Raw genomic sequence first — 27,182 nt, 5'->3', positions numbered from 1 at the left:
ACGACTGAAGGCAATAAACATAAAACTGAATCCATTGGTCTACAAAGTTTTCATTCAGTAGATACGCTAGGAACTGGCGAACCAAAACCGTACATACAAAGTTTACAGGAATCAACAAAACAGGATATTAATTCGTGGTACTCACTGTTCTTTAAAGAGAAGAAATATCCAGTCAACAGTAGCTGCAGTAAACATGCTTTTTCACTATTATTGTCTGGCCCCATGGCTAAATGGTTAGCGTGCTGGCCTTTGGTCACAGGGTGTGGGTTTGATTCTCGACAGGGTGGGGAATTTGAACCACCGTTGGTTAATTTCTCTGGCACGGGGGCTGGGTGTATGTCGTCTTCATCAACATTTCACTATTATTGTGTAAAATAGAAACTTACTAGTTTTGACAAGTACAGTATGTTCAACAGCGACTCCTGAATGATGACGGGCAGGATGTCCAACCTCACTAATCTATGTTCCAGACTATTTCTACTTAAAAAATTGTATTTGTCCTTTCATGTGATTTTGCAATTTTTGCTGAATATTTATGTGGCTGAAATGAAAGTGGATAAGCTACATGGTCTCCTTTATATAGGAAGAATGTATCGTGGAAATTAAACTCAATTTCGGTTTCATGTACATTACAGTTTCTCTAAGATATATTGATAGTAATTCAGTCATGTACGACGACGATGTATTTCATGGTAAAGACAGCTGCCTCTGTGGATCAGTGGTAGAGTGACAGCCTCCGAATCCCAAGATAGTGGGTTCAAACCCGGCAGAGGTAGTCGGATTTTTGAAGGGCAGAAAAAAGTCCATTCGACACTTCATGTCGTACGATGTCGGCGTGTAAAAGATCTCTGGTGACACATTTGGTGTTTACCCAACAAAATTCATTAAATCTCAGCCACAGACGCCCAAGAGAGTTTTGGTTTACTCGGTCTGCCATCTAGTGGGCCTAGAGTATAACGGAACGTCAAAATTGACGAGCAGACAGCCAGATGGCGTCAACTTGAAATGTCTGCACATGGTAGCTGAGGCCATACGATTATTATTATTATTATTATTATTATTATTATTATTATTATTATTATTATTATTATTATGGTAAAGATGAATTACTTTGCAATGCTATCTATCTTAATGGTAATGTACTATGTACCTCTACTAGTGTAGGCTACTGAGTGCATGATTCGAAGCAGTGTATCGATTCATTCAAGTGTCCGAGTGAATCGATTCACAGGAACGGCAAGCTCACGGCACACAAATCATGCACAATCACGGCTCAGTGAGCCACACGACACACACGGCTCCTTATAGGCACACTGGACACTGGCGGGGAGTCGAGCTTTCGCTGCAGCGAGCCACAGTGAATCATGGCACACTGAAAGAATCGTACGCAGTCATGGATCAGTGAGACACAACACACACACGGTTCATTATCGGTACACTGGACATTGGCGGGGAGCCGAACTTCCTCTGAAGCAATACATACAGAGTCATGGTACACTGAAAAAATCGTATGCTATAATGGACTCTCGAGCTCAGCTCATTTGAAAATAATACCTATTCGCATCCACTGTCCTCTTCTTACAGGGAGTTTTAAACAATACATGGATTTATTTGCAGTGTTAAAAAGATAGAACACAATTCCAAAGTACCTAGGTTGTAAGTAGGTAGTCAATTAGGTTATTCTAATTACTGTATTAGTTTAATCAATCAGTATCTTTATAACTAGTTGACGTCCGACAATTACTTAAACTCAACTCTCTAGCCTCCACACCTGGCTGAGTGGCTCAGACGGTCGAGGCGCTGGCCTTCTGAACCCAACTTGGCAGGGCCGAGCTCAGTGCGGTGGTATTTGAAGGTGCTCAGCCTCATGTCAGTAGATTTACTGACACATAAAAGAGCTCCTGCAGGACTAAATTGCAGCATCTCGACGTCTCAAAAAAACCCTAAAAGTTGATAGTGGGACATAAAGCCAATAACATTATTATTTAGCCTACCCTATGACTATGAGTCATGCTCATGATCACTCGAAATTGTCTGTTTTATATTTGGAAGAACCACTCGGTATTCTCTTAGTTTGTATGTCACATCATTGCACAATACTTCAATAATCGAATCACGAGGTTACCGATGTACGTGGACAGTGAGTATGTAAGTAGACTGATGCAATAGCTTAAATAAATGATGTTTAATCAGAAAACCCGTGGGCTATTGTACATCTCCTCTAGCCTATACAAAATATGACGATTTTAAAAAAGCCTCTGCTGATAGAAAAAGACATTTTCAAAGATGACCGAGTTAGCTGGCCGTGCGTTTAGGGTCGCGTAGCTATGAGCTTGCATTTGGGGAATGGTGGGTTCAAATCCTACCGTCGGCAGCCGTTAAAATGGTTTTCGGTGGTTTCCCATTTTCACACCAGACACATGCTTGTGCTGTACCTTAATTAAGACCACGGCCACTTCCTTCCCACTTCTAGCCCTTTCCTATCTCTTCTATCCTCTTTGTTGCCATAAGACCTATCTGTGTTGGTGCGACGTAAAGCAAATTGATTTATATTTAATATGTGGGCTACTTATTGTGGACACAGGTATTTTTATATGTAATTCTCTCTATATCTATATACAGTATATGTGAGTTGTGACTTTCAGAGAACTGTGGAAAACCATTAGATAGTGTATAAAATTTGAGTTATGTCAGTATTTTAACAGGCGTACAATGTTTACATCGTGTATTGGTGACAGAGTGCTGTCTCCCTCTCTCTCTCCCCCCCTCCTCACATTGCGCCACAGCAGTTCTAGATAATTCCACTCCGATTGGACACTGATCCCCACCTGCACATCTATACCGCCCTGTAACTTGTAGATACACAATTCCCACAATTTTGAAATGTAACTTCGTTATATCAGAAAGGACGGGGCAATCAGAAATGTATTATTTCCCAGCAAAGTTATAACATTCTTAATCTCATGGAATGGCTCTTACAATGGTACAGCTAACTCCTCGGCTTCTCTTCTTTCTTCTTCTTCTTCTTCTTCTTCTTCTTCATCTTCCTCCTCTGATTCACTGCTTCCATGATGAATGACTAGTTCCTCCACTTCTTCTTCTCAGTGTGTTTCACTTCATTTCTCCACATCTCTGCTGTCACCTATAAGATATATTGAAGTATCACAACCTGACAAGTATATTATAAACTCCACTTGCCTATATCCAATAAATAACATTTCCACTTGGCCTACCTGATCAAGAGATTCTTTCCACACAGCTGTAGCTCTGTCCAATCCATGACCAGGTCTTGAAGCCACTGTTTTGTTATAATACTGTTTTGCCACAGACCATACAAATTCGATGGCATTGCAAAATGAGTGGTATGGAGGAAGTCGTATGACAGTATGGCCTTCACTGTGCAGCATCTCGTCAACAATGTACCTGGTTTTAAAGAAACAGAGAAATATTGGTATGCATACATGAAAGTCAAATACACGAGTGTAAACAACATTATCTAAACTTATGTTTACGTGCTTCTGTACCTCTTTAAGTGACTTCGATTCATATTACACAACCTTTGCAGCTCATCTTTTGTAGCATTTTCTGGTGGAGAAACTCCATTCTGCCTTAACCATGACTGTAAATTAAAGGAAAAATAAAAATTAATTTCTGTAACATCATTAAACATCATTCAGTAGAAGGAAATATTTAATTAAGTATAATTACCACTAATTGATCCTTCCTCCATTTCGTTGTTGGTTGATGCTCAACAAGCGTACAGTGATAGGGTGCATTATCCATTACAATAACACAGGGTCCTATATTTCTTAATCCTACGATTAATTGCGTCTTCACCCACATCTGAAATTTCTCGCTGTTCATAGCACCATGGTAATCCTGATTTCTCTTCAAGTTTGTAGCAAATATCAAATCAGCACCTGTAAGAATTTTAAGTTTTAGTATGAAGTTATTTCTTCTAAAAAAAGTATTCCCTAAAAATGAGATCACCCCTCTTCAAGGATAGGCCTATTAATAAAAAATGTGATTTCTGTTGATTGATACAAAAAGCTGTCTGATTTTAAGTGAAACCAACTACTGTGTAGCAAAGTCACCTGATGATGAAGTCAATGAATTACTACTTACACTACTTTATCGTAACATCTCTCATGAATGTATCTCCATTAGTAGGCCTATATCTGGATTAGAAGTCCACGATCACTTGCATTAAAGATATAAGTATAAACACCCATTTCAATACCTTAGAACAAATGTAATTGCTGCGAACACTGAACCTATATCAGGCAGTAAGAAATAAGAAGCTTGGAAGGTGTTTAACAGTCAGGTATCAAGCACTGATTCAGGTGGAGATTGTCGAATGCACAATAAACATAATAAATAGGCCTACAATACAAGTAATTTACTGATACAAATATCCAGTAATATTATATGAAAATAACTGGCAGGACCTAGTGTTTACAGTGCACTATGTCTTCTGGTATAGGCTAGAGCAATTTTGTTACTTTCATTGATCTGTCTCTGTCTTATCCTTGGCTTTGACTATATGAAAGTGACTGAGGTATGAGCGATGCTAGTAATGCCATTCCTTCTGCAGCCAGTCCCTGCTATGAATGGTGTGAAAATGTTGCTCGTAGGGTCGGTTGGTGCATGCATTTCAGTGGGCTTGGCAGACTGATATGTAATAGCAACTTCTGGCTCGGTGAGGAAAGCAACGGAAAACTACCTCACTCCTCATTTCCCTAGTACGCCTCTTCAGTGATGCCTAGGCCATCTATGACAGCTGATGGCAGAGCTGTTGAGGATCCAACCAGCCTTAGGGCTGAAGACTGAACATACATACATACATACACTGAGTAAGTTTTGATTGAAATACCTCTCTAAGGTTAATCATTGGCCTAAAAGTGAATACCTGCAAGTCTTTTTAATAACAGTGGAGAAGTCAAAATCAAAAACCACGTACAGAGCTCAATGAGCGGTAAGTTATAATGCCACTTCCGACCTAGTGCCAGTCAATTTCAATCAATCAGTCACCACTGATCTGCACTTAGGACAGTCGCCCAGGTGGAAGATGTAGTTTCAGGGATAGGCCTAGTATTTTCTTCAGTAATTGCAAAGAATTTGGAAATTTATTGAACATCTCCCTTGGTAAATTATTCCAATCCCTAACTCCCTTCTTAAAAAAAACCAAATATTTGCCCCACTTTTCATCAACTTTATCACTGTACTGTGATCTTACCTACTTTTAAAATACCACTGAAACGTATTCGTCTACCAATGTCATTCCACACCACCTATCCACCGACAGCTCGGAATATACCACTTAGTCCAGCAACTTGTCTCCTTTCACCCGTCTTCCCAGCCCAAACCCGACAAAATTTTTGTAACGCTACTCTTTTGTCAGAAATCACCCACAACAAATCGTGCTTCTGTCTTTTGAACTTTTCCAATTCTCAAACCAAGTAATCCCAGTGAGGGTCTCATACACAGGAACTGTACTTAAGTTGGGGTCTTATCAGAGACTTATGTGCCCCCCCCTACATCCGTACTACAAACCCTAAATACCCTCATAACTATGTAAAGAGAGATCACCTCACTACAATAAAATGAAGTAAAATAAAGTAAGAACATACCAGGTACAAAGCCATCCTTCGTTCCAGCATGAACAATAACCAGTCTTCCTCCCTCAGACACAGGTCGACGAATTACTCCTTGAACATCATGTCCAGATTTGTGTGGTTTATTCCAGGAGTATGTGGGTGACCCTGAAAGACAAATGCACAATTGAAACCAAAGACACCTGATGAAGATAAATTATTCCAAGATTTTTTTATATAAAATGTAATATATAACATATATATTCACCATTCATAAAAATCCAAGTCTCATCCAAGAAAACAACAGGTTTTGGTTTCTCACTGTCCTTATTACGCATGTATTCCCTCAGAAAACAGGATCTCTTAAAACAAATGTCTTCATTTTCTCTAACATACGCATAGGGATCACCTTTACTCCACACAAACCCCATGGCCTTCAAAATTCTTCTTAATGATGTTTCGGAGCCCTTGTACAAATAAGTGTCATAATTTGCTTTCATGTGGCCGAAAACCTTTCTTACAGTTACGACTTCTCCTGTGGGAAGAAAAAAGAGAGTTACAAGGGACTCAAAAGAGCTGTATGACAATACATGCACAAAACATTTCTGGGAGCTTATCTCACCTGCGTACCAATTTCTATAAATAATGTTGCAATAGATTCCTTATGAAGTCACCTTACCTTTATGTAATTTATCATAAATAAACCTTGCTATCGCTTCCTTAGAAAAACTGTCTATGCCGGTCACTGGATGTTCACGCTTTCGGCGTTTACCTGGTGTAGAAAATTCAACTCCCTTCTTGAAATTTCCTATTACTTTTCGGACTAAACCGAAACTACACTGTAAGAATACACACACAGAAATATATTACATACACATATACCGTAAGTCAACATGAATACACAAAGGTTAAGTCTACAAACCGTATCGAAGTCGACACAAGACATGGTATAGGCCTAGGCCTACATGATCAGGTTAGGTTAGGTTAGGTTCAGAATGAAATACTGCTCCATTTCAACTGATTGTCATTATGCCAGAAACTTATCATAGAAACAAGATAAAAACGAACACTTACCCCATTTAATAATGCAACTCTTGCCATTGCTTCGTATCACTACGACTGATACCTTCGTCGTCGTCTTCCTGTTTCAATTGCTCGTAGCAATGTACAAGCATTTCTTGACCTGAAGCTTGTAAAGGACGTAACCTTGGTTTCCTTTTCGGAGGAGTTTTTGCAGATTTTTCTTCCTTCTTAGACATCCCAATCGAATTCTGTTCGTATAAGTATGGGACGAAATAGAAACGTAATTAATAAAATGATGTGCTCATCATTTCACACAAACTATGTTATTAAATGCATTATCCGAACATGCTACAATTCTACTTACCTGGTATTAGCCAAATAGATTTACAATCCCACAGAAAAAGAAAATATGCTTTAAATATTCTCGCAAATGTATCGCTAGTGACTTTAGAGGCAATGCGGTGGCAACACGCAATTCACGCTAGAACAGTGACTGAACGTTGCCAACGTGCCAGATTAACGGTAACAGTAAGACGTCGTATCGGCAAGTAGGGTCCCTAAACTGTATGGTTACCGACACTGAAAAAGACCCAACAGCAAGAAAAGTACCTATAAATCAATACCTTAATATTACAGGGGAGAAAGGGTAAGGTTGCACCCTTAGTGTACGTCCTTACACGCCCGGGACTATAGACAAAGTAGGTAAGGATCAACCCAGTCCGTTGTTACAATCAGTGTTTAGTGAGGAGGAAAGCAGTGATTCTGCATTTTAAATACACCTGCAAGTAAACAAAAAATGTGTTTCTACTGATAGTAAATCTTACAAGAAATTCTATGTAAAAATCCGAGCAAGTGGTTTGGGTGATGTAGCTGTCAGCTTGCATTCAGGAGATAGTGGGTTCGAACTCCACTGTCGTCAGCCCTGAAGATGGTTTTCTGTGGTTTCTAATTTTCACACCATGCAAATGGTGGGGCTGTACTATAATTAAGGCCACGGTCGCTTTCTTCCTATTTCTACCCCTTTCCTATTCCATCGTTGCCAGTAAAACCTATCTGTGTTAGTGCAACGTAAAGTAAGTTGTAAAAAAAACCCAAAATGTTTGGTGTTTTCAGAGTGCATATTATACCTGTTTGTAGCAGATAAATCCATCTCATTACAAGATATTAGAATCATTCTGTATTGACGGTTTTCATTTTACAAGGAAATTTATAGTCCTACTCAGTATGTACAGAATTGTATGTATTGAATAGGAGGACATATTAAAACTTCCTTTATAAAGTAAATCCATCTTTTCATTTCATCTTTCTCTTGGGTTCTTCATACTTCACATCTTCACTCATTGGGAACAAAAGGTCAACCTACAGGGTGTCCAGGTCTTAGCAGACAACGGGTATTTCTCTTGTATGATATATTTACAACAAATCACTGTGTACCCCAGAAAGACAATCACTTAAATCTGATGAATAATTTTCAGTTGTTGAGTCATATCATGTGTAGACTGCTGTACATACTCCTGTCTCCTCTCTGAGTTGTGGCGTGAACTGACAAACATGGTTGGCTGTTTGGTTTAGCCGGCCGCATTTGTAATATTGAGAAGGATGAACTAAAAGATTTCAAAATTATTTTATGTCTTCTTCGTATCATATGGCACAACCAATGTTTGTTTCATAAGGAAAATAACACATTTTGGTAGGATTTAATTACGATATTTACAGGTGTTTAGATATAGGGGGGGGGGGGGCAGTAATAGAAGTAAAAACTTATGAGACCTGTAGTCTATTCTTAACCCTGGATGCTCCATAGTTTCCTACTTCTAGAGATTTTCTACCCTTATCCGTCAGCAGACAGACTTCGCTTTCTCTATCATTGATCTAGTAAATCTTAGTTCTCTGTAGATCAGATAGTGATCTCTAACCAAACCCAAGCCTAGCAAGCGCCCGCTGCTCAGCCCGAAGGCCTGCAGATTGTGAGGTGATGCATGGTCAGCATGATGGTTCCTTTCAGTCGTTATTCTTTTCTTTCTAGACTGGGACTGCTATCTCCTCAATTGTTCTCATGTAGGCTGAGGGCCTTAAACCAATTCTCAGAGACCTTGCTGGGTATCGAAGCTAAGACGTCCAGGCTTGCTACCCCTAGACTGCATTCATTCCTTATGGATTTTCTGCATTGACAGCCAGTATGGATCTGGTGTCCTTAACCTGCCACATGTGCAGTAGAACCTCGATAATTCGAAATCGGTTAATTCAAAATCCCGCCTAATTCGAAGAAGCTCTCGTACCCGGAAACATGAGATACAGTTTTGCATGTTATTTAAATTGTTTAATTCGAAATACGGATAATTCGTAATTCGAAGTACAATGTCGACCCCATTACCGAAATTCAGACTTTTAATTCGAATCTGCCTTTACATTTTAAAACAATCCGCTCCGCGTCATAATAGAACGCGCGTTCCTTAACGTGGAAGGGTAGCTTTCCGCACTTACACTCACTTCGGTGGGTCTACAGTGCGCTTCATGATTGCTAAATTGAATGAAATCGGAATTCTTTTGTATTCAACCTTTTAATGAACGCCGTAATATCACTCAACAGGCAGTGTGTGGAAAAACAGAATCCGCGAACACTGGCGATGCCGACAGTTGACGAAAAAGCGTAGGCACCAAACAATATTGTCATTGCCGGTGAAACTGCATTGCTTTATTTTAATGCAAGCCCAAACGGTCTTATGGTTTTAAATGGAACATAGTAGTACGTTGCAATGCTCATGGGATGGAAGCGAGAAACTTTATCCCCTCGTCATAGGAAAGTTCGATAAACCACAATGTTTCAAGGGCGTCGGGCACTTTCCATGCTAGTACAAAGCATATAAAAATGCAAACAGTACAGAAATCCAAAAAAATAATGCATTTGCACAGGGGGACCGGCATAATTTATCCTCGTCTTTGATTGTGTGATTTTTTTTCTTTCTTTCGTTGCGTGAGGTTATGTTTGTCAGTGATTTATCCAAGTGCATTATTTGAACATTGTAAATGCACCTTGTTGGATACATGTCGGAAATAGTTTTCTCCATGGCATTTGAAAGGTTTAAACTGTGAATCGGGGTGATTGCATGTATTAATGGGTCTTAGAATACTTTGTGACGCGGCAAGTGTTTACATTTCTGAAGTACGAAAGAAGTTGGCGGGAAATCGTACAAGGATAGAGTCATAGAAAAGTTCGATTTTAAGGGCATCGGGTACTTCCTTTGTAAATACAAGGCATCTAAAATGCATTAAGCATAGTAATCCAATTAATAAAGCACGTGCAGATGGGAGCCAGCACAGATTTCTCCTCGTCTTTGAATCATGCTTTTTTTTTTTTTTTTTCCCGTTGCGTGAGGTTATGTTTGCCAGTGAGATATCCGAGTGAATTACTTGAATACTGTAAATGCACCTTCTTGGATACATTTTGGAAATAGTTCTTTTTTCATGGCATTTGAAGGGTATAAACTGTGAATCAAGGTTAACTGCATGCAGTAACAGGCCATAGAATATTTTGTAATGCGGCAAGGGTTGGTACTTCTGAATTGCGAATTGGCAGTTAATTCGAAATCACGTAATTCGAAGTCCGATTTTTGAGTCCCAACGACTTTGAATTAACGGGGTTTTACTGTAATGAGAATAGCCTTAATTCGCAACTGCTAATTGTAGCACAAAAGTCCTGTAAACTCGTCTCATTACTATTAGCTTCCTTACTTATCCTTGAGTTCTGTTCCCAGTCGTTGGAGTGAAATCATCTGTTAACACTACCCTATATGTGTTGTTGATCCTGACTATGACATCACTCAGTATTTCATAAAACTTCCTCTTCTGCTCCCTGAGATGATTGTTGTCCTATTTCCTGCAACTGCTGAGTCTGTCTACATCAGTCGGTCATTCATTCATGTGCCTAACGGAAATTATGTTGAGTGTTATGTTTTCCTGATGAATACTCCTACTCCACACTCTGTACTGTCAAGAATACGTACCTTTCTCGTTACTCCACGTTCCTGAATATCATTAACTTTTAACCCACCCAGGTGCATCCTTTTGGCTGCCTCAGTAAGTTCTTCTTCTTTCCATAAACTCCAGTAATATTAATAGCACCTCCTCAAACTCCGTTATGTTTGCTGAGTTGGTTCCAGCAATGATCTGGCTTTCACTCCCATAGGTCCGAGGCTTACTTGAAACATTCTGAGCATGTTCTGTAAGCAGGAAAGTACCCTACTTACACATAGTCCCAGTGAGAATTTCCATTCCAAAAGTTTAGGGACCATTAGTAGATTGGATAGTTGTAAGCTCCTGAGTACAAGGAAGGCCACAGCTCAGAAACTATTCTATGTGCCCACCCCTTGTTCCATAGCAACTGGTATCCCAACTCTCAAGGCCTGTAGTGAATAGATGCAATGAAAAGGGAATCACTTCAAGTCAACTACGTACTACCATCTTGTATGTCAGTGAATCTATAAATTACAGATAATACAATGTATCCAAATAACAGCCGCAGATGTTCAGAGAAAATGCACAAGTCACAGACAGAGAGAATGCACAAATTATCAGTTTCAATCTTCCACAAGGCCAATTAGCCATTGGTAAAGCACCTGTTTTTTGCGAAGTGCAAAATCATGAAATTTTTGCAAAATGTTGCAAATTTGTCTCACAATGCAAAATTTTAAGCATTATCACAAAATAATTGGTGAAGTTGTGTGGAATCACTCTTTGATCCAAGAAACATAATTAAATGTGGTTTAGAAAATGATGAAGCCCCTCATTTAATAAAGCAAATTCCCATCCTACATAAACTTTCAACATCAGAATATTTTTGACCCATACACAGTGTTTGGGTATTTAGTTGGTAGTTCATGTAGAGCAAATAAATATATTGATATGATTGCCTTTTTTCTTTCCCTAAATTCAGTATATGGGCATTTTGTGGAAGCTACAAAAAAGTCTTTATCGATCTCAATCGGTAGTGCTGATAATGAGGGGTCATTTTCAACGTACTGTAAGGAAACAGCTAGGACTCTCAGTAATGTGGAGCTCATGGTATCTCTGTATTTTTCTGACTGATGTTTAACCCCTCAGCGTCGCAGCCATTTAAATAGCTTCCTACCCCGCGGCCGGATGAGGTTTCAACTACGCGCGACTGAAATACATCGATTCACTTAAAGCGTTACTACAAGTATAAGAGTAGCCCGATTTTCACGAAATTTTGAATTCCTTATGACAGAACTATGTACATGCAGATAATTACATAATTGTTTCACATTTCCTTAGTAATTTAGTTCCGTGTGATAGAGTTCGAAGCACTCTTTGAGACAGGGACTCAAGTCACACTCCTGGCAGCATTACACTGACGTCTTCTTTCCGCCGTGTTTTGAACACAGGATACAATGTCTCTGAGGTTTGGATTTCCAACTCTTGGGTGCTAATTTCCTGATAAAATGTCTTTCCTGCAACCTTGGAACTGTATTATCTGATGCGCGCCAGCCTTGAATATTTCGTTCCCCTCCCTCCCAAGCGTATTTTGTAAACAAACCTTTCACCAGCTGAACCCGATAGGGTAATTGCTCAATATTTGTCTCTGACCTGTGTGAGTATTATTAGAGAATTTAGCAATCAGAATTCACCGTTGAAAACTTCTCTTTGACCTGTATAATTATCTATAGTCTCTTACACGAAATTTCCAAGTACTGTTTCCTCCTCCTCGTCACTCTCATCATTTACCACTGCTACATCATGTATTTCATTATCACTGCTGCTCATACTGTCACTACTACTTCCGACTAAACTTTCATCTGAATTATACAATATTTCAAGCACGTTACTGTCAGTCATACCACGGTTGAGCGCGGCGCGTCACACGGACTGGTGAAGCTGCAGCGAGATCGAAACAGCAGGACGAAACTGAATGAGGGGAATAACATTTATGACGAAACAAACCAACTCGATACATATTTCAGATAAAAGGTCGAGACAACGTCTTTCAAACGAGATATATACCATGAACAACTGGTTCTCGTATCGTATGACAGAAAGCAGCACTAACTGATGCCTACACAGAGCGCTCGTGGTGAGTTACGAAAATATTACAAGCTGAGAAATAAAGACAAATATAATAAATAAACCGCACTCCCAATGTACAAATAGAGCAAAGAACATCACACGAAAAGACAAACTTCTCAGATCATCATTTCTTTATTTTATTCTGTGGGAAAGAATGAAGCAAACAGACTTTAAAAAAAGCAGAGATTAGTGCTCAGACTTATTTGACAAATAATTATCCTTGCAAAATCAACTACATTATAACGATTTTTCAATTCTTATATACAACATTGATAAACCCGAAACTGTCTTCTTGGAAACAAAACAATTTGCATATCAGTAACTCCAAAACTCTTCGCGCTATAGCCGTAAATGTGAAACCATGTATGGGTCTATACCACGTATGGAGGTCGGTGGCTACGGAAGAAAAGAGGATCTATACCACGTATAGAGGTCGGCGCTGAGGGGTTAAGTTATGTACATAGGCTAGGTCCTATTTCCTTTAATGACTGAATAACTTTTTTCCAAACATACTTGCTTTGATATACGTAATATGTGTTTGCAGCAGAAGCAGAACACTCATGCTTCTTCTACATATGTAAAAATAAAATATTTTATTTTACTGCAAATATGCTGTGAACTACCTTTTGTTTTAGCTTTTTTGCTGAAAAGTGGAAATAAAATTTAGTGAAATTATTGTTGAAATAAAATAAAAATAATGAAAAATATGCAGAAATAACTTTTTCTTAAATTATGAAATTAGACAAAAATGTTCACCACAAATGGGTGCCTGTACCCATGGGTCAAGGACTAGAACACGACTACACAGGATCGCTCACCTCTAAGACAACAACTACTGCTTCCAGAATGTAATCAATATTCACTACTTTCATTGTGGTAGTTGCGTAGTGCAGTTCTGTAAATAGTTGAGATAGTTGACAGCACTCCATTTAGCATTAGACAAGTTGTAAAAGTTGATTTCTTATCATAAAGTATTGGATGATGTTATTGTGATTCTAATTTTGAATAATGTTTACAGGAAACCTGTTGAAGAATGTTCATATTCGATGTTACTTGGTGACCTGTCGGAAGATACTCCCATAGATGACAGTTTCAGAATACGTGCTCTTTGCACTGCAGTGTCCATGTTGAAGGAGTTACATGAAAATCTGGAACCACTTTCAGCATGTGGTGAAATCTTCAAACCTATTCAAGCATTACTGAGTAAATTAGAGCTCGATGTCAGGTATCCTTCACATGTGAAAGAACAAGTCCAAACGTTACTTACTACAATTAATAAGAGGTGTGAGAAGAAGTTGCAGTTGCTGGTTGTTGAAAAGACGAGAGCCAAGGCACTTCGTCTGTATGAGCCTCACTTTGAGAAAGTGTAAGTTCCTATGTTCTTATTATTTAGGGCAGAAAACAACTTGTTGGTGGAACAATAGCTTAGCATGCATGATTACATTTATTGAACATTCCACACAAAAGTGTGTCTTGGAAAAATCTAGGTATTGGTTTAATGTCTTCACATTTTGAGGTATGTTGTTGTAAATGTGCTGTCTAAACTATTAGAGATTCATGAAAATTGTGTGGGTAATATTTGTAGTTCTTAGTGAAATCCTCATGTAGAAAGTATCCTGTAGGCAGAGCTTTGTCCGGTGAAGTGTTGAAATATCACGAAGTGAGGAAATGATGCGTCACTATAGATGGCCTCTTTTATTGTTTCTACAGAAATCGATCTCTCGCAAAGGTGTTATATTGTGACATCATCTATAAGGGCAGTTGATAAGTACAGTAGAAGACCGTTATGGTGAGAATTCATCACAGCGAAAAATTTACTCGCTATAACAGATTGCCGTTATATCCGATTTTTGTAAAAGTCGGGAAAACCACCATACACATTAAAATCAGTATGAAATGGTAATTAATTTGTTCAAAACTTGCATTTTCGCAGATAATATCCACTCTACGGCTTACTTGTTTGTTATTTTTCGAAATCCGATACTATGTGAAAGTGAATGTTTAATTTCATTCTAAAAAAATTATAGTACCGTATTTCTTCAAATCCAAGATGACCCCACTTTTTCCTTCAAAAAATTTAAATGTCCTAAAAAGTGCTTTGTAAAATAATATGAATGCTTTTCTTATACAATACGCATTTTATACTATTGTTAGACGCCGAACATTGGCTTTAGTTTATTGCGTATTCTTTTGCGGCTGCACAATTATTATTTATTTCAGCAGGTTTAATGGCCATTAACTTAAAATTGGCATCGTAATATCGAACAGATCCCGTTTAAAAAATTTGCCGTCAATACCTATTCCACGCGTTTATACAATACGACGATCCATCAGGAAAATATTCTTGCTTACTATAAAACTGTTACTTTCATTCAGCGTCAGATATAACTGGCTGCTGCTACACCCACGTCCCACTGGCCGGGTTCAGCCAACATCAGCGGCTAGCGATGTATATGCCTAATCGCGGACGTTGCATGTCAACGAACGACTTAACTGCGCCGCGGCATGGCAATTCCGCCCTTGCATTTTAAGTGCACATACCTAACAATTTCATCTTCGACTTCTTTAAAACGTCCCTGTTGCGGACCACTGAATGCATTTTTTTGTGCAGTACGCATATTTAAGCTATCTTTGCCTTCATGCTAACACCGAATATTGGTTTTAGTGAGGCCTATGCCGTGTTTTCTTGCGACTGCACAATTATTCTACATTTCCAAGTTTTTAATAACCACTTACTTAAAATTGACATCATAGTATCGACGAGAACCCATTGAAGATTTATCGGCAATACCTGTTCCACGTATCTTTACAATACGACGATCCATCGTGAAAATATTCCTGTTATCTATAAAACTTAATTTTACTAAGCGTCAGGTACAGTAGACACGTTATAATTCTGCTACTGAGTAGCCTTGGCTTTTCTAAGAATTCAAAGGCTCGCCTTTTTTGATGCCATTCTGCACATTTAAGAAATGATTATGTAGAGGCTAATGGAATGTCATTCACTCTTTATTATTTCCCGAGATCCAGTGAGGTTTCACATAGGCACTGTGACAACCGGTCGCCGCGGCTAGCGATGTATAATAAAGAGACGATCGTTTGTCAACGAGTTTTGTGTGCGTGCGCGGGGGTGAAAAGAAGTAGCGTGGTTACTGTGGTAGTTCCCAGTGGTGTTCATTACTGTTAGGCCGCGAATGCAAGACGACCCTTGATTTTTCACATGAGATTCTGAGAAATAGATTGTCTTGGATTCTGAGAAATACAGTATCACTCCAGAGGCTTCTGTTGCAAACGTTTCAGTTTTCTTCTTCAAACGGCATCACCTAACCTAACCATGTATGTATCATGAAAAACATAATTCAAACACATGTAGAGAAATGATAACTTCCTCGCTAAAATTTACATGGGAATAACCTTTCCAAAATTTAACTAGACACGAGAAAATATAAACTATTCTCCAAAATCAGTGATGTACTCTGTCCTATCTTGAGGTGTATCACATTCTTACTTAATTTCAGTATATTACATTAAAATTAAGAGATCGTTTACTTCAGCACTTATTTTTAACGAGTTAACAACTACTATTGGCCACGTTATTTACGCATTTATTACGTGTTATCCTCTTTCATTTCAAACTTTCTTTAGAGAACAGCAGTTGACGAGAGAGCTCACAAATGCACATAGCGAGAAAACTATACCGTACCGAAGATGATCGATCACATTTTGTGGCAAACATTTCAATTTTCTTATTCAAACAGCGTCACCCAACCTAACTTAACCGTACTAAATTTATCATGAATACAAATTTCTAGCGCCAGTAGAGAACTACCCTTCTCGCCATAAATTTATATGATAATAGCCTTTCCGAAATTTAACAGACGCGAGAAAATATAAACTAACCTCTGAAATAAATGAATCACGCTGCCATATCATGAGGTGTATTCCAACCTTACTTAACTGCAGTATTTAGCATTAAAATTAAACGATCGTTTACTCGGCCTTTATTTTTAACGAGTTGACAACTGTTATTGGACACGTTATTTACGCATTTATTACACAAAACAGTTCTCTTAAAGATAAAAATTTCATTGTTCCGTATTGAAATTATTGATGTTAAAAATTAAATAACTGGAGGTTCAACCTATTCAATACTCAAAAGAAAGAAACGTAGCAATCACATTTCTATTTAAATGGGACCGGTTTCGACCTTAGTCTAGGTCATCATCAGCCATAAAAAACATGTAAAATGTTTAAGAATGTTGGAGGTCAGTTTTTCACTGTTAGGCACAAAGACACGACATCACATTCTGTTCTGCACAAAGTCACAACATTAACAATCAACTTGCGAAGATCAAAAAGGCTTGAATTCGCAGAAGAACAGATCTGTAGATGAAAGCCGCCAGCTCCCGGTGACTACGTGGCACACTCAAGGTCACGCGCTGCGGCCAAACACCAAAGCAGAGTGGAGAACGTTTCGAAGGTCCAGAACCTGTCACGGCTGCGGGAAGCCAAGTACGTATATAAAAATGTACGATGCCAATTAGTATAACCGAACGAGCACCCGTACTCCAGCTAAGATCTTGGTAAACAGTTGATTTGAAAAAACAATTGTAGAGAGAAGAAAAAAAATGTAGTAAAAAGCGCAATATCGGAAAACAAATGAAAACTTATATGCACAGTGCGCTATTTTAAAAAAAAAAATTTAGGTTATGATTGAAGTAGTCGAAGTTGGCGCAAGACAAAAATTTTTGAAAGAGGAGAATAAATTAAACGAGGAAGAGTGATAGTGAAATAAGAGAAAGAATAAAAGAAATTGAAGTTAGATGGTAATGAGGAAAGATAAGATAGGGAAATGAAGGAGGGGTAGTTTAAGGTGGGTTAGGAGGGTGGGTTATTGGAGGTAGAAAATGTGGGTGGGAACTATGTAAGACATGGAAAATAGAATTGGGGTTTTGGAATTTGGAATTTTTGAGAAGAAGAATTAGGAAGTCAAAAAGGATATTGGGTTTTTCAGAAATGTCGTTTAAATTGAAATTAGGGTTGAAGTACTGGTCAAGGTGGATAAAGCAATTTTCAGTAATGTTTAAGAGGGGGCCTTTGTTAATGATTTTAAGTATGTTTATGTCATTGTCAATACTGAAAATTGCTTTATCCACCTTGACCAGTACTTCAACCCTAATTTCAATTTAAACGACATTTCTGAAAAACCCAATATCCTTTTTGACTTCCTAATTCTTCTTCTCAAAAATTCCAAATTCCAAAACCCCAATTCTATTTTCCATGTCTTACATAGTTCCCACCCACATTTTCTACCTCCAATAACCCACCCTCCTAACCCACCTTAAACTACCCCTCCTTCATTTCCCTATCTTATCTTTCCTCATTACCATCTAACTTCAATTTCTTTTATTCTTTCTCTTATTTCACTATCACTCTTCCTCGTTTAATTTATTCTCCTCTTTCAAAAATTTTTGTCTTGCGCCAACTTCGACTACTTCAATCATAACCTAAATTTTTTTTTTAAAATAGCGCACTGTGCATATAAGTTTTCATTTGTTTTCCGATATTGCGCTTTTTACTACATTTTTTTCTTCTCTCTACAATTGTTTTTTCAAATCAACTGTTTACCAAGATCTTAGCTGGAGTACGGGTGCTCGTTCGGTTATACTAATTGGCATCGTACATTTTTATATACGTACTTGGCTTCCCGCAGCCGTGACAGGTTCTGGACCTTCGAAACGTTCTCCACTCTGCTTTGGTGTTTGGCCGCAGCGCGTGACCTTGAGTGTGCCACGTAGTCACCGGGAGCTGGCGGCTTTCATCTACAGATCTGTTCTTCTGCGAATTCAAGCCTTTTTGATCTTCGCAAGTTGATTGTTAATGTTGTGACTTTGTGCAGAACAGAATGTGATGTCGTGTCTTTGTGCCTAACAGTGAAAAACTGACCTCCAACATTCTTAAACATTTTACATGTTTTTTATGGCTGATGATGACCTAGACTAAGGTCGAAACCGGTCCCATTTAAATAGAAATGTGATTGCTACGTTTCTTTCTTTTGAGTATTGAATAGGTTGAACCTCCAGTTATTTAAACAGTTCTCTTTCATTTTGAATTTTCTTTATGGAACAGCAATTGACGGGTATTATTAATCGCTTTCGAATGTCGACGAGAGAGCTCGCTAGGGGACAGTGTGAGGAAACAATACCGAAGGTGATCGATCGCATGCAACATAATTGCTGGGGGCGCATAAATATCGGTAACAGAAAAATTGCTTGTAATAACAGATGCGTCAGTGATACGGCTCTCGTTGTAATAGAAGGATAATACACAGTTTAATATAGGAATTTTGAAGGGACAAACAAAAATTGTCGTTATAGCAGGGTTCTCGTTATATGCAGTACTCGCTATAGTGGACTTCTACTGTATAGTATTTGTGATATTAACCATTTGGAGTCCAATGTCGTACTTAGTCCAACATCATTAATTTTTCTTTCTGGTCCTATGTCCGACCTAGTTCGACACAACTTCAAGGTTATACATTTCGTATGTTAGGAGCGAAAAAGGTGCCGAGCTGTACACAGTATTTAGCCTGGACATTTTTCTGTTCCGTGTTGCCATCTACTACTAATCTGTTAACTGAGTAGCTTTTTCTTTGCAGATAGTTTGTCGCGATTGTGTTTATATCTGTCATCAACATGGCGTCCACTGTCGCGGCGTGGAACCTGATGATATTTACGGACGATTGTGTGACAGTGGTGATATTGACGTTTATTTGTTGAATGATTTTGAAAGTGAAAGCACGATTTTTCGAAGTACTGTCACAATAGTGCTATGGAATACATGGATCCTAATACAGTACAGGAGAAACGCTGGTAGCTTTAGTGAACAGTTTTCAACTATATAATATGCAGAAAAAGGCAGAAAATAAGCTTGAAGTGAATCACAAGTCTCTCAGGGTCTTACGGGAAACATTACGAAACAAAATACCCATAAGCACGGCCGATAGAGCAGATGTGACCAAGAATTTTTTTTGAAAGGGAAGGTACGTATCATCGATGCTCATGGGGCCAAAAAAAAAACCAACCTAAGGACTGTGCTGTGTGTTCTGACAAGAAAGTAAAAAGAATCGGAATTGAGACATCATTGTATTGTGAGACCTGTCCAGGGAACCGCGGACTGCAGCCAAACAAATGCCTCCGGAAGTATCACACTTTCACAAAATATTGCTGATAATTTTCTTTAGTATAATGGATAATAGAGAAATGTTCAGTTTGTATTTTTAGTGTAAATATGCAACATTTTAAGTGTATGAGTATTTCCTTCCCATACTTGTCTAAAGATAAATTGGACCTGTGCAAGATGCAGGTATATGGTACAGTTCAAGGAATCTCCATTACTCCACACCAGTGCAGTGTAGAGAGTGCATATTTGAGTGACATTTAACCTTGCTATTTTATAACAGCCTTCAAACATGCTTGAAACTGCAACTTCCACCTGAGGTCCCAAAATTTCCAGATTCTTTGAAATATTTTAAGAAAAGACTAGGTAAATATCTGATAGGACATTTCCCACCTGGGGCATAACCCGTATTGAGTACAAACTTTCATTTGTATCAAACAAATGCAATATCTTTTGTACTTGCTTTTTTATCTCTTCCCTTAGCAACATTTTTTTTTTTTTTTGGTGGCTATTTGCTTTACGTCGCACCGATAAAGCAACATTTAGGAACAAACTGCCTTCTGAAGTTCAGTTTTACTAAATCATTTTGTTTAAATATAAAATTAAAACCATATTAATCATATCTTTGGAAATGCATTCAGAAAACTCACTGAATCCAGGCATTATTTGTTACGTGACCAATACTTAGCGAAAACTTATTTTCTTCCAGAATGATTTTCAGTAATGTGTAATCATTGAGCATACATACAAAGTAGTATAAAAAGTTTCCCAGAAATTAGACTTCATTACACTTCATGTGCTGACCATCTTCTCAGGGGTCACAGATGTGGAAGGCTGCATGTCTCTTTTCCATAGATCTGCTGTAATGCCCTTAATAATTTCTCAGCATCATTCTTTTGGAATCTGTCCACCATCTCTGTTCGGTTTGCAACATTGTACCAGTATGTTTAACACTCCTGCATTCAGTCACTTCCTCTGTCAAACTGAGTTTTGCAATACGTCCATGCCACTGTGTGGTGCTACTGAAGGTTGTAACATCTCGTATGCAGAAGCAGGATCTCCAACTCTCTGCACATGCATATTTTATTGAGCATTTCCAGGAACTTTTTAATACTACTTTGTATAACTTAACAGTGTTTCAACTGCTGAGAGAGTCAGTCGTGTAATTAGACAAGAATATTTTGGTAACTGTATTTGAAGATACATTTGTATTTACACATTGAAATAATATGTGAATTTATTGCTTGAAACTGCAAAGGAAGTTTTAGTTTTTGCTTTTCTGTATCTATTACTAAAATAAATCTTAAACATGTAATTTAGAACTACTTTTGGCCTTGTAGGTGGAGATATATACTCATTTTCCCATGTTTCAGATTTGATGGAAGGCGAAAGAGACCTATGGGACAAGAGAAACAAGAGCACGAGAAACTTGTTCACAAATACAAACGAGAGGAGAAGGCAGCATTGCGAGAGATTAGGCGAGATAATTCCTTTATTGCCAAACTGAAGTGGAAGGACACACTTAAGAGGTTAGACTTCACCTCAATGTCTGTTATGTTTTTTCCTGTATTGAAATGTGTATTTCAAACTCTGTTTCTTATTTCAGTGACATGGAGAGAAACAAGAAAGTAAAGGAAATCTTCGGTGCAGCAGCAACTCAACAAGGGGAACTCCGCAAGTTGAAGCGAAAGAAGTAAATGGTGGATTTGAGGGGGGAAAAAAAAAAAAAGGTTGATGGAAGGCAGCCAAGAGCAAGATAGTCACACCTAACAATACTGTTTATGACAAGCTCTCACTTATGAGTATATTTCAAAAAATAATGGGACTTCTTGTAGACTACGGCTTTCTTTATTGAAGTCTGAGCCGAGTGGCGGTTGAGACATTTGCCTTCTGACCTCAACTTGGCAGTTTCGATCCTGGCTCAGTCCAGTGATTTGAAGGTGCTCAAATACATCAGCCTCGTGTCGTTACATTTACTGGCATGTAAAAGAACTCCTGTGGGACAAAATTCTGGCACTTCGTCATCTCCAAAGACCGTAAAAGTAGTCAGTGGGTCGTAAAGCAAATAACATTATCATTAGTCTTTATTCAAGTTTCTTAATACATGATACAGCAGTCCACTTTACAAAACACTCACTAAAGCCTTTCTTTGACAATTTGTTTAGTACATTGGATAACACATTTAACAGATTTGTGACAAAGTTCAACATTACTTTTCCTCTTGCAAGTAGAATTTTTCCATCTCCCGTAGATATAAGAAAGAGTCTTCCCTGTAAACAGTACATTTTTTTTTGTTGCTTTTCCCTCTCTTTTCTCATATACTACAAGAGGAACACGATGTCCTACAGAAGACCTGCTGATGCACATACAGTCTGTCTCTTTTTTTTTTTCTTGTTCAGACTACCCCAAAAGTTAGTGAAGTTCTCTTTTGTGGGCTTTAATTTCTCTGGTAATCTTGAATACAGTTGGCAAGACTACATCATGTTTTCCTGCCATTACAGGTGGTTTCGGTGGTTATTCCTCATTTTTGTACATCCTATACAATTAAACCTCATTGTGAAGGTATTTTTTCAGGTAACAAGAAAGAGAATGTGTTAAGCGAGAAAATGTACTGCTGATTACATAAATAAAAACTATCCAGCAGGGATATGGAGACACTAGATATGTTTTTACCGACATGCGTGCATTTTACATCGTGTATGTACAGGTACAGTGAAAAGTGTTGGTTATCTACCGTTTCTAAAGATGAGACAAGAGTGTTAACCCTTCTCAAGCGGATTACATTTTCGGTTATAAGTGTAATTCATTTTTGTGATCTTATTTTTATTGTAAACAAACACAAACACTCTGAAAATATAAATAGTTAAGCTTAAATAAGTCATCCATACCTAATTTCATCAGAATAGATTGCAGGTATCCATTTATTCTGGAAGAAATAAATATTGTACTCAGCTGCCTGTTTTGATGCAAAAGTGGCACACACTAGTTTTGACTACCATCACAAAACACTATATTTATTTAACATCCACAGAACCTGTTAGTAATTCACTTTGTTGCCTAATTCATAGTTCAGTATCAGTAATACAGTAAAACCTCGTTAATTCGAAGTGGTTGGGACTCAAAAATCGGACTTCGAATTACGTGATTTCGAATTAACCGCCAATCCGCAATTCAGAAGTACCAACCCTTGCCGTGTTAAAAAATATTCTAAGACCCGTTACTGTATGCAGTTAACCCTGATTCACCTTTCAAATGTCATGAAAAAAGAACTATTTCAAAAATGTATCCAAGAAGGTGCATTTACAGTATTCAAATAATGCATTTGAATATCTCACTGGCAAACATAACCTCACGCAACGAAAGAAAGAAAGGAAAAAAAAAAAAAAGGAGCATTCAAAGACGAGGAGAAATCTATGCTGGCTCCCATGTGCAAGTGCTTTATTCATTGGATTACTATATACTGTATGCATTTTAGATGCCTTGTATTTACACAGAAAGTACCCGATGCCCTTAAAATCGAACTTTCCTATGCCTCTATCCTTGTACGATTTCCCACCATGGCACTTCTCTCGTACTTCAGAAATGTAAACACTTGCCGCGTCACAAAGTATTCTAAGACCCATTAATACATGCAATCACCTCGATTCACAGTTTAAACATTTTAAATGCCATGGTAAAAACTTTTTCCGAAATGTATCCAACAAGGTGCATTTACAATTTTCAAATAATGCACTTGGATAAATCACTGACAAACATAACCTCACGTAACAAAAGAAAAAAAATTCACACAATTCAAAGACGAGAATAAATTATGCTCGTTCCCCTGTGCAAATGCATTAATTTTTGGATTTCTGTACTGTTTGCATTTTAAGATGCGTTGTACTGGCATGGAAACTGCCCGACGCCCTTAAAACATTGTGGCTTATCGAACTTTTCTATGACGAGGGGATATTCTCACTTCCATGTGCATTGCAACGCACTACAATGACCCCCATCCCCCACCCTTGTACGATTCTCCGGCTGGCACTTTCTCCTTTAAAACCATATGATCGTTTGGGCTCGCATTAAAATTAAGCAATGCAGTTTCATCGGCAATGACAATATTGTTCGGTACCTACGAATTTAATAGGCATATATGAGCCACGTTTTTTCGTCAACTGTCGGCATCGCCAGTGTTAGCGGATTCTGTTTTTCCGCACACTGCCTGTTGTGTGATATTACGGCGTTCCTTAAAAGGTTGAATAAAAAAGAATTCCAATTTCATTCAACTTAGCAATCAGGAAGCGCACTGTAGACCCACCGAAGTGAGTGTAAATGCGGAAAGCTACCGCTCCACATTCAGGAACACGCGTTCTATTATGATGCGGATAAATGCAACAAACAAAACAAAACAAACTCTGTAATATACCGGTACTATTGTTTTAAAATGTAAAGGCAGTTTCGAATTAAAAGTCTGAATTTCGGTAATGGGGCCGACATTGTACTTCGAATTACGAATTTTCCGTATTTCGAATTAAACAATTTAAATAACATGCAAAACTGTATCTCTTGTTCCCGGGAACGAGAGCTTCTTCAAATTAGGCGGGATTTTGAATTAACCGATTTCGATTTATCGAGGTTCTACTGTACTATAGTATAGTATTGAAATTGAAAAATTCACGCACAGCACAATATGTGTGTTGAAATGGGAAGCAAATTGAAACTTTATTTATGTTGTAAACTAGAATTGTTTGCAGTCCTGGATGCTGATTTATGACCTCATACCATTCTATGCTTTCTTCATCACTGTTTTTGACTTTCTGCCAAATTCTGATAATCAATCCCACCAATAATACCTAGGTATTCATCATCTGAATTTGTCCTGTCACTTATGTTGCTCTCATACTTACTTGAATCAGTTTAAATTTTTCACCCATTATCACTCATTTTTGAGTATTCAACACCATCTAGTAGTGATGACTATTTCAAATTCATTTTGAATTTTTTTCAGGATATAATGTCTACAATAGCTGAAACACGAACATTTGCAATATGAACAAACTTCTGAAAAGAAGTGCTTAGCAGATAAGCCTTTCTTTCTTTTTCATTTGAAATTTCTGTGTTAAGCCTGACGAAGGGCCGTGTATTAGCTTCTGACATTTATCGGCTAATATTACAAACATAACCTAAAACATACAATTGCAAAAGTGCCTAATTTAAAATTCCAGATAAAGGCGTCTTTTGCTCTCGTGGGAGCAGACAAGTTCCGGATAAACACGTGTAAGATGCTTGGCTAAGGTTAAGAGGTGTAAAAAAAAAATATGAGAGAACAAAACAAAAACCTTTTCCACTTTGTAAAATTTGTGTAAAATACCAGACAACACACATGAAAACATGTGCACCGGTACCTATAAAAGTATCAGCGTATTATTGTAGATCACTCTCTTTCTAAAATAAATATTAGCTGAAGCCTTATGTTTGGAAACTGTGGGTCATTAAACATTGTTTCCTGGTCACACTCTTCGACCATGGATTACTATGGTTGTTTTGACGAGAAGTCTTGTGAATGCGAGGTAAGTGGTGCGAGAGGTACGCATGGCTGCCGCGCATGTGCCCATCTCAAGTCTTAAGGCCAGATAATAAACATCTGTTTCTTCTGTGGTGACTTGCGAATTGAGTTGCTGTTGTAAAGTTTCAGAGTGGTAGAGCAATTGTGCCTTAGTTACACATTTTCTGTATGTACTGCATAATGTACAGTTTGATTAGGAATATACATTGATTCAGAGAGCTTGCATTGTCTGGTACAACTGATGTATGTAGCTAAGAGCGTGGTATTTGTTATTCCTGCCATACCTACAAGCTGCCGTGGCTTCTTGTCAGACACAGATACAGTAAAACCTCGTTAATTCGAAGTGGTTGGGACTAAAAAATCAGACTTCAAATTACGTGATTTCGAATTAACCGCCAATTCGCAATTCAAAAGTACAAACCCTCGCTGTGTTACAAAATATTCTATTTACTGCATGCAGTTAACCTTGATTCACAGTTTATACCTTTCAAATGTCATGAAAAAGAACTATTTCCAAAATGTATCCAAGAAGGTGCATTTACAGTATTCAAATAATGCACTTGGATATCTCACTGACAAACATAACCTCACGCAACGAAAGAAAGAAAGAAAAAAAATACGATTAAAGACGAGAAATTTATGCTGGCTCCCATGTGCAAGTACTTTATTCATTGAAATACTATACTGTAAGCATTTTAGATGCCTTGTATTTACACAGAAAGTGCCGGATGTCCTTACAATCGAACTTCCCTATGACTATCCTTGTACGATTTCCCGCCATGGCACTTCTCTTGTACTTCAGAAATGTAAACACTTCCCGCGTCACAAAGTATTCTAAGACTCATTAATACATGCAATCACCTTGATTCACGGTTTAAACCTTTCAAATGCCATGGGAAAAAACTATTTCCAACATGTATCCAACAAGGTGCATTTACAATGTTCAAATAATGCACGTGGATAAATCACTTACAAACATAACCTCACGCAACGAAAGAAAAATATCGCACAATTCAAAGACGAGGATAAATTATGCTGGTTCCCCTGTGCAAATGCATTATTTTTTGGATTTCTGTACTGTTTGCATTTTTAGATGCTTTGTTCTGGCACGGAAAGTGCCCGACGCCCATAATATTGTGGTTTGTCGATCTTTCCTATGACGAGGGGATAAAGTTTCTCACTTCAATGTGCAATGTGCATTGCAACGCACTACAGACTACACAGACTCCCTCACACTTGTACGATTCTCCGGCTGGCACTTTCTCCTTTAAAACCATATGATCGTTTGGGCTTGCATTAAAATAAAGCAATGCAGTTTCATCGGCAATGACAATATTGTTCGGTGCCTACGAATTTATTATATGAGCCACGTTTTCTTTTTCGTCAACTGTCGGCATCGCCAGTATTCGCGGATTCTGTTTTCCCGTTGCGTGATATTACTGCATTCCTTAAAAGTTTGTAATACAAAAGAATTCCGATTTCATTCAACTTAGTAATCATGAAGCGCACTGTAGATCCACCGAAGTGGGTGTAAATGCGGAAAGCTACGGTACCTCTGCACGTTCCAGAACACGCGTTCTATTATGACGCGGATAAATTTTGAGTTGAAATTACTCTGTAACATACTACTGTTTTAAAATGTAAAGGCAGTGTCGAATTAAAAGTCTAAATTTCGGTAATGGGGCCGACATTGTACTTTGAATTACGAATTATCCGTATTTTGAATTAAACAATTTAAATAACATGCAAAACTGTAT

General features: G+C 38.1%; 1 protein-coding gene across 2 annotated transcripts in view; it reads left to right on the top strand.

Annotated features, from left to right (window-relative positions):
* Positions 1-26,814, top strand: part of LOC136877071 (nucleolar protein 14) — a 111,405-nt gene extending 84,591 nt beyond the window's left edge. For both annotated transcript variants that reach the window (XM_067150888.2, XM_068228669.1), the window contains exons 13-15: positions 13,717-14,064; positions 21,251-21,406; positions 21,484-26,814. In XM_067150888.2, the coding sequence (XP_067006989.2) occupies positions 13,717-14,064; positions 21,251-21,406; positions 21,484-21,574 (595 nt within the window). In that variant the 3' untranslated portion in view covers positions 21,575-26,814. The remainder of the gene's footprint in view (positions 1-13,716; positions 14,065-21,250; positions 21,407-21,483) is intronic.
* The last annotated feature ends 368 nt before the right edge of the window (positions 26,815-27,182 follow it).

This window comes from Anabrus simplex, chromosome 7, assembly GCF_040414725.1.
Source record: "Anabrus simplex isolate iqAnaSimp1 chromosome 7, ASM4041472v1, whole genome shotgun sequence".
Classification (NCBI taxonomy): domain Eukaryota; kingdom Metazoa; phylum Arthropoda; class Insecta; order Orthoptera; family Tettigoniidae; genus Anabrus; species Anabrus simplex.
Note: the sequence above shows the minus strand (reverse complement) of the source record. Positions and strands in the feature narration are given on the sequence as shown.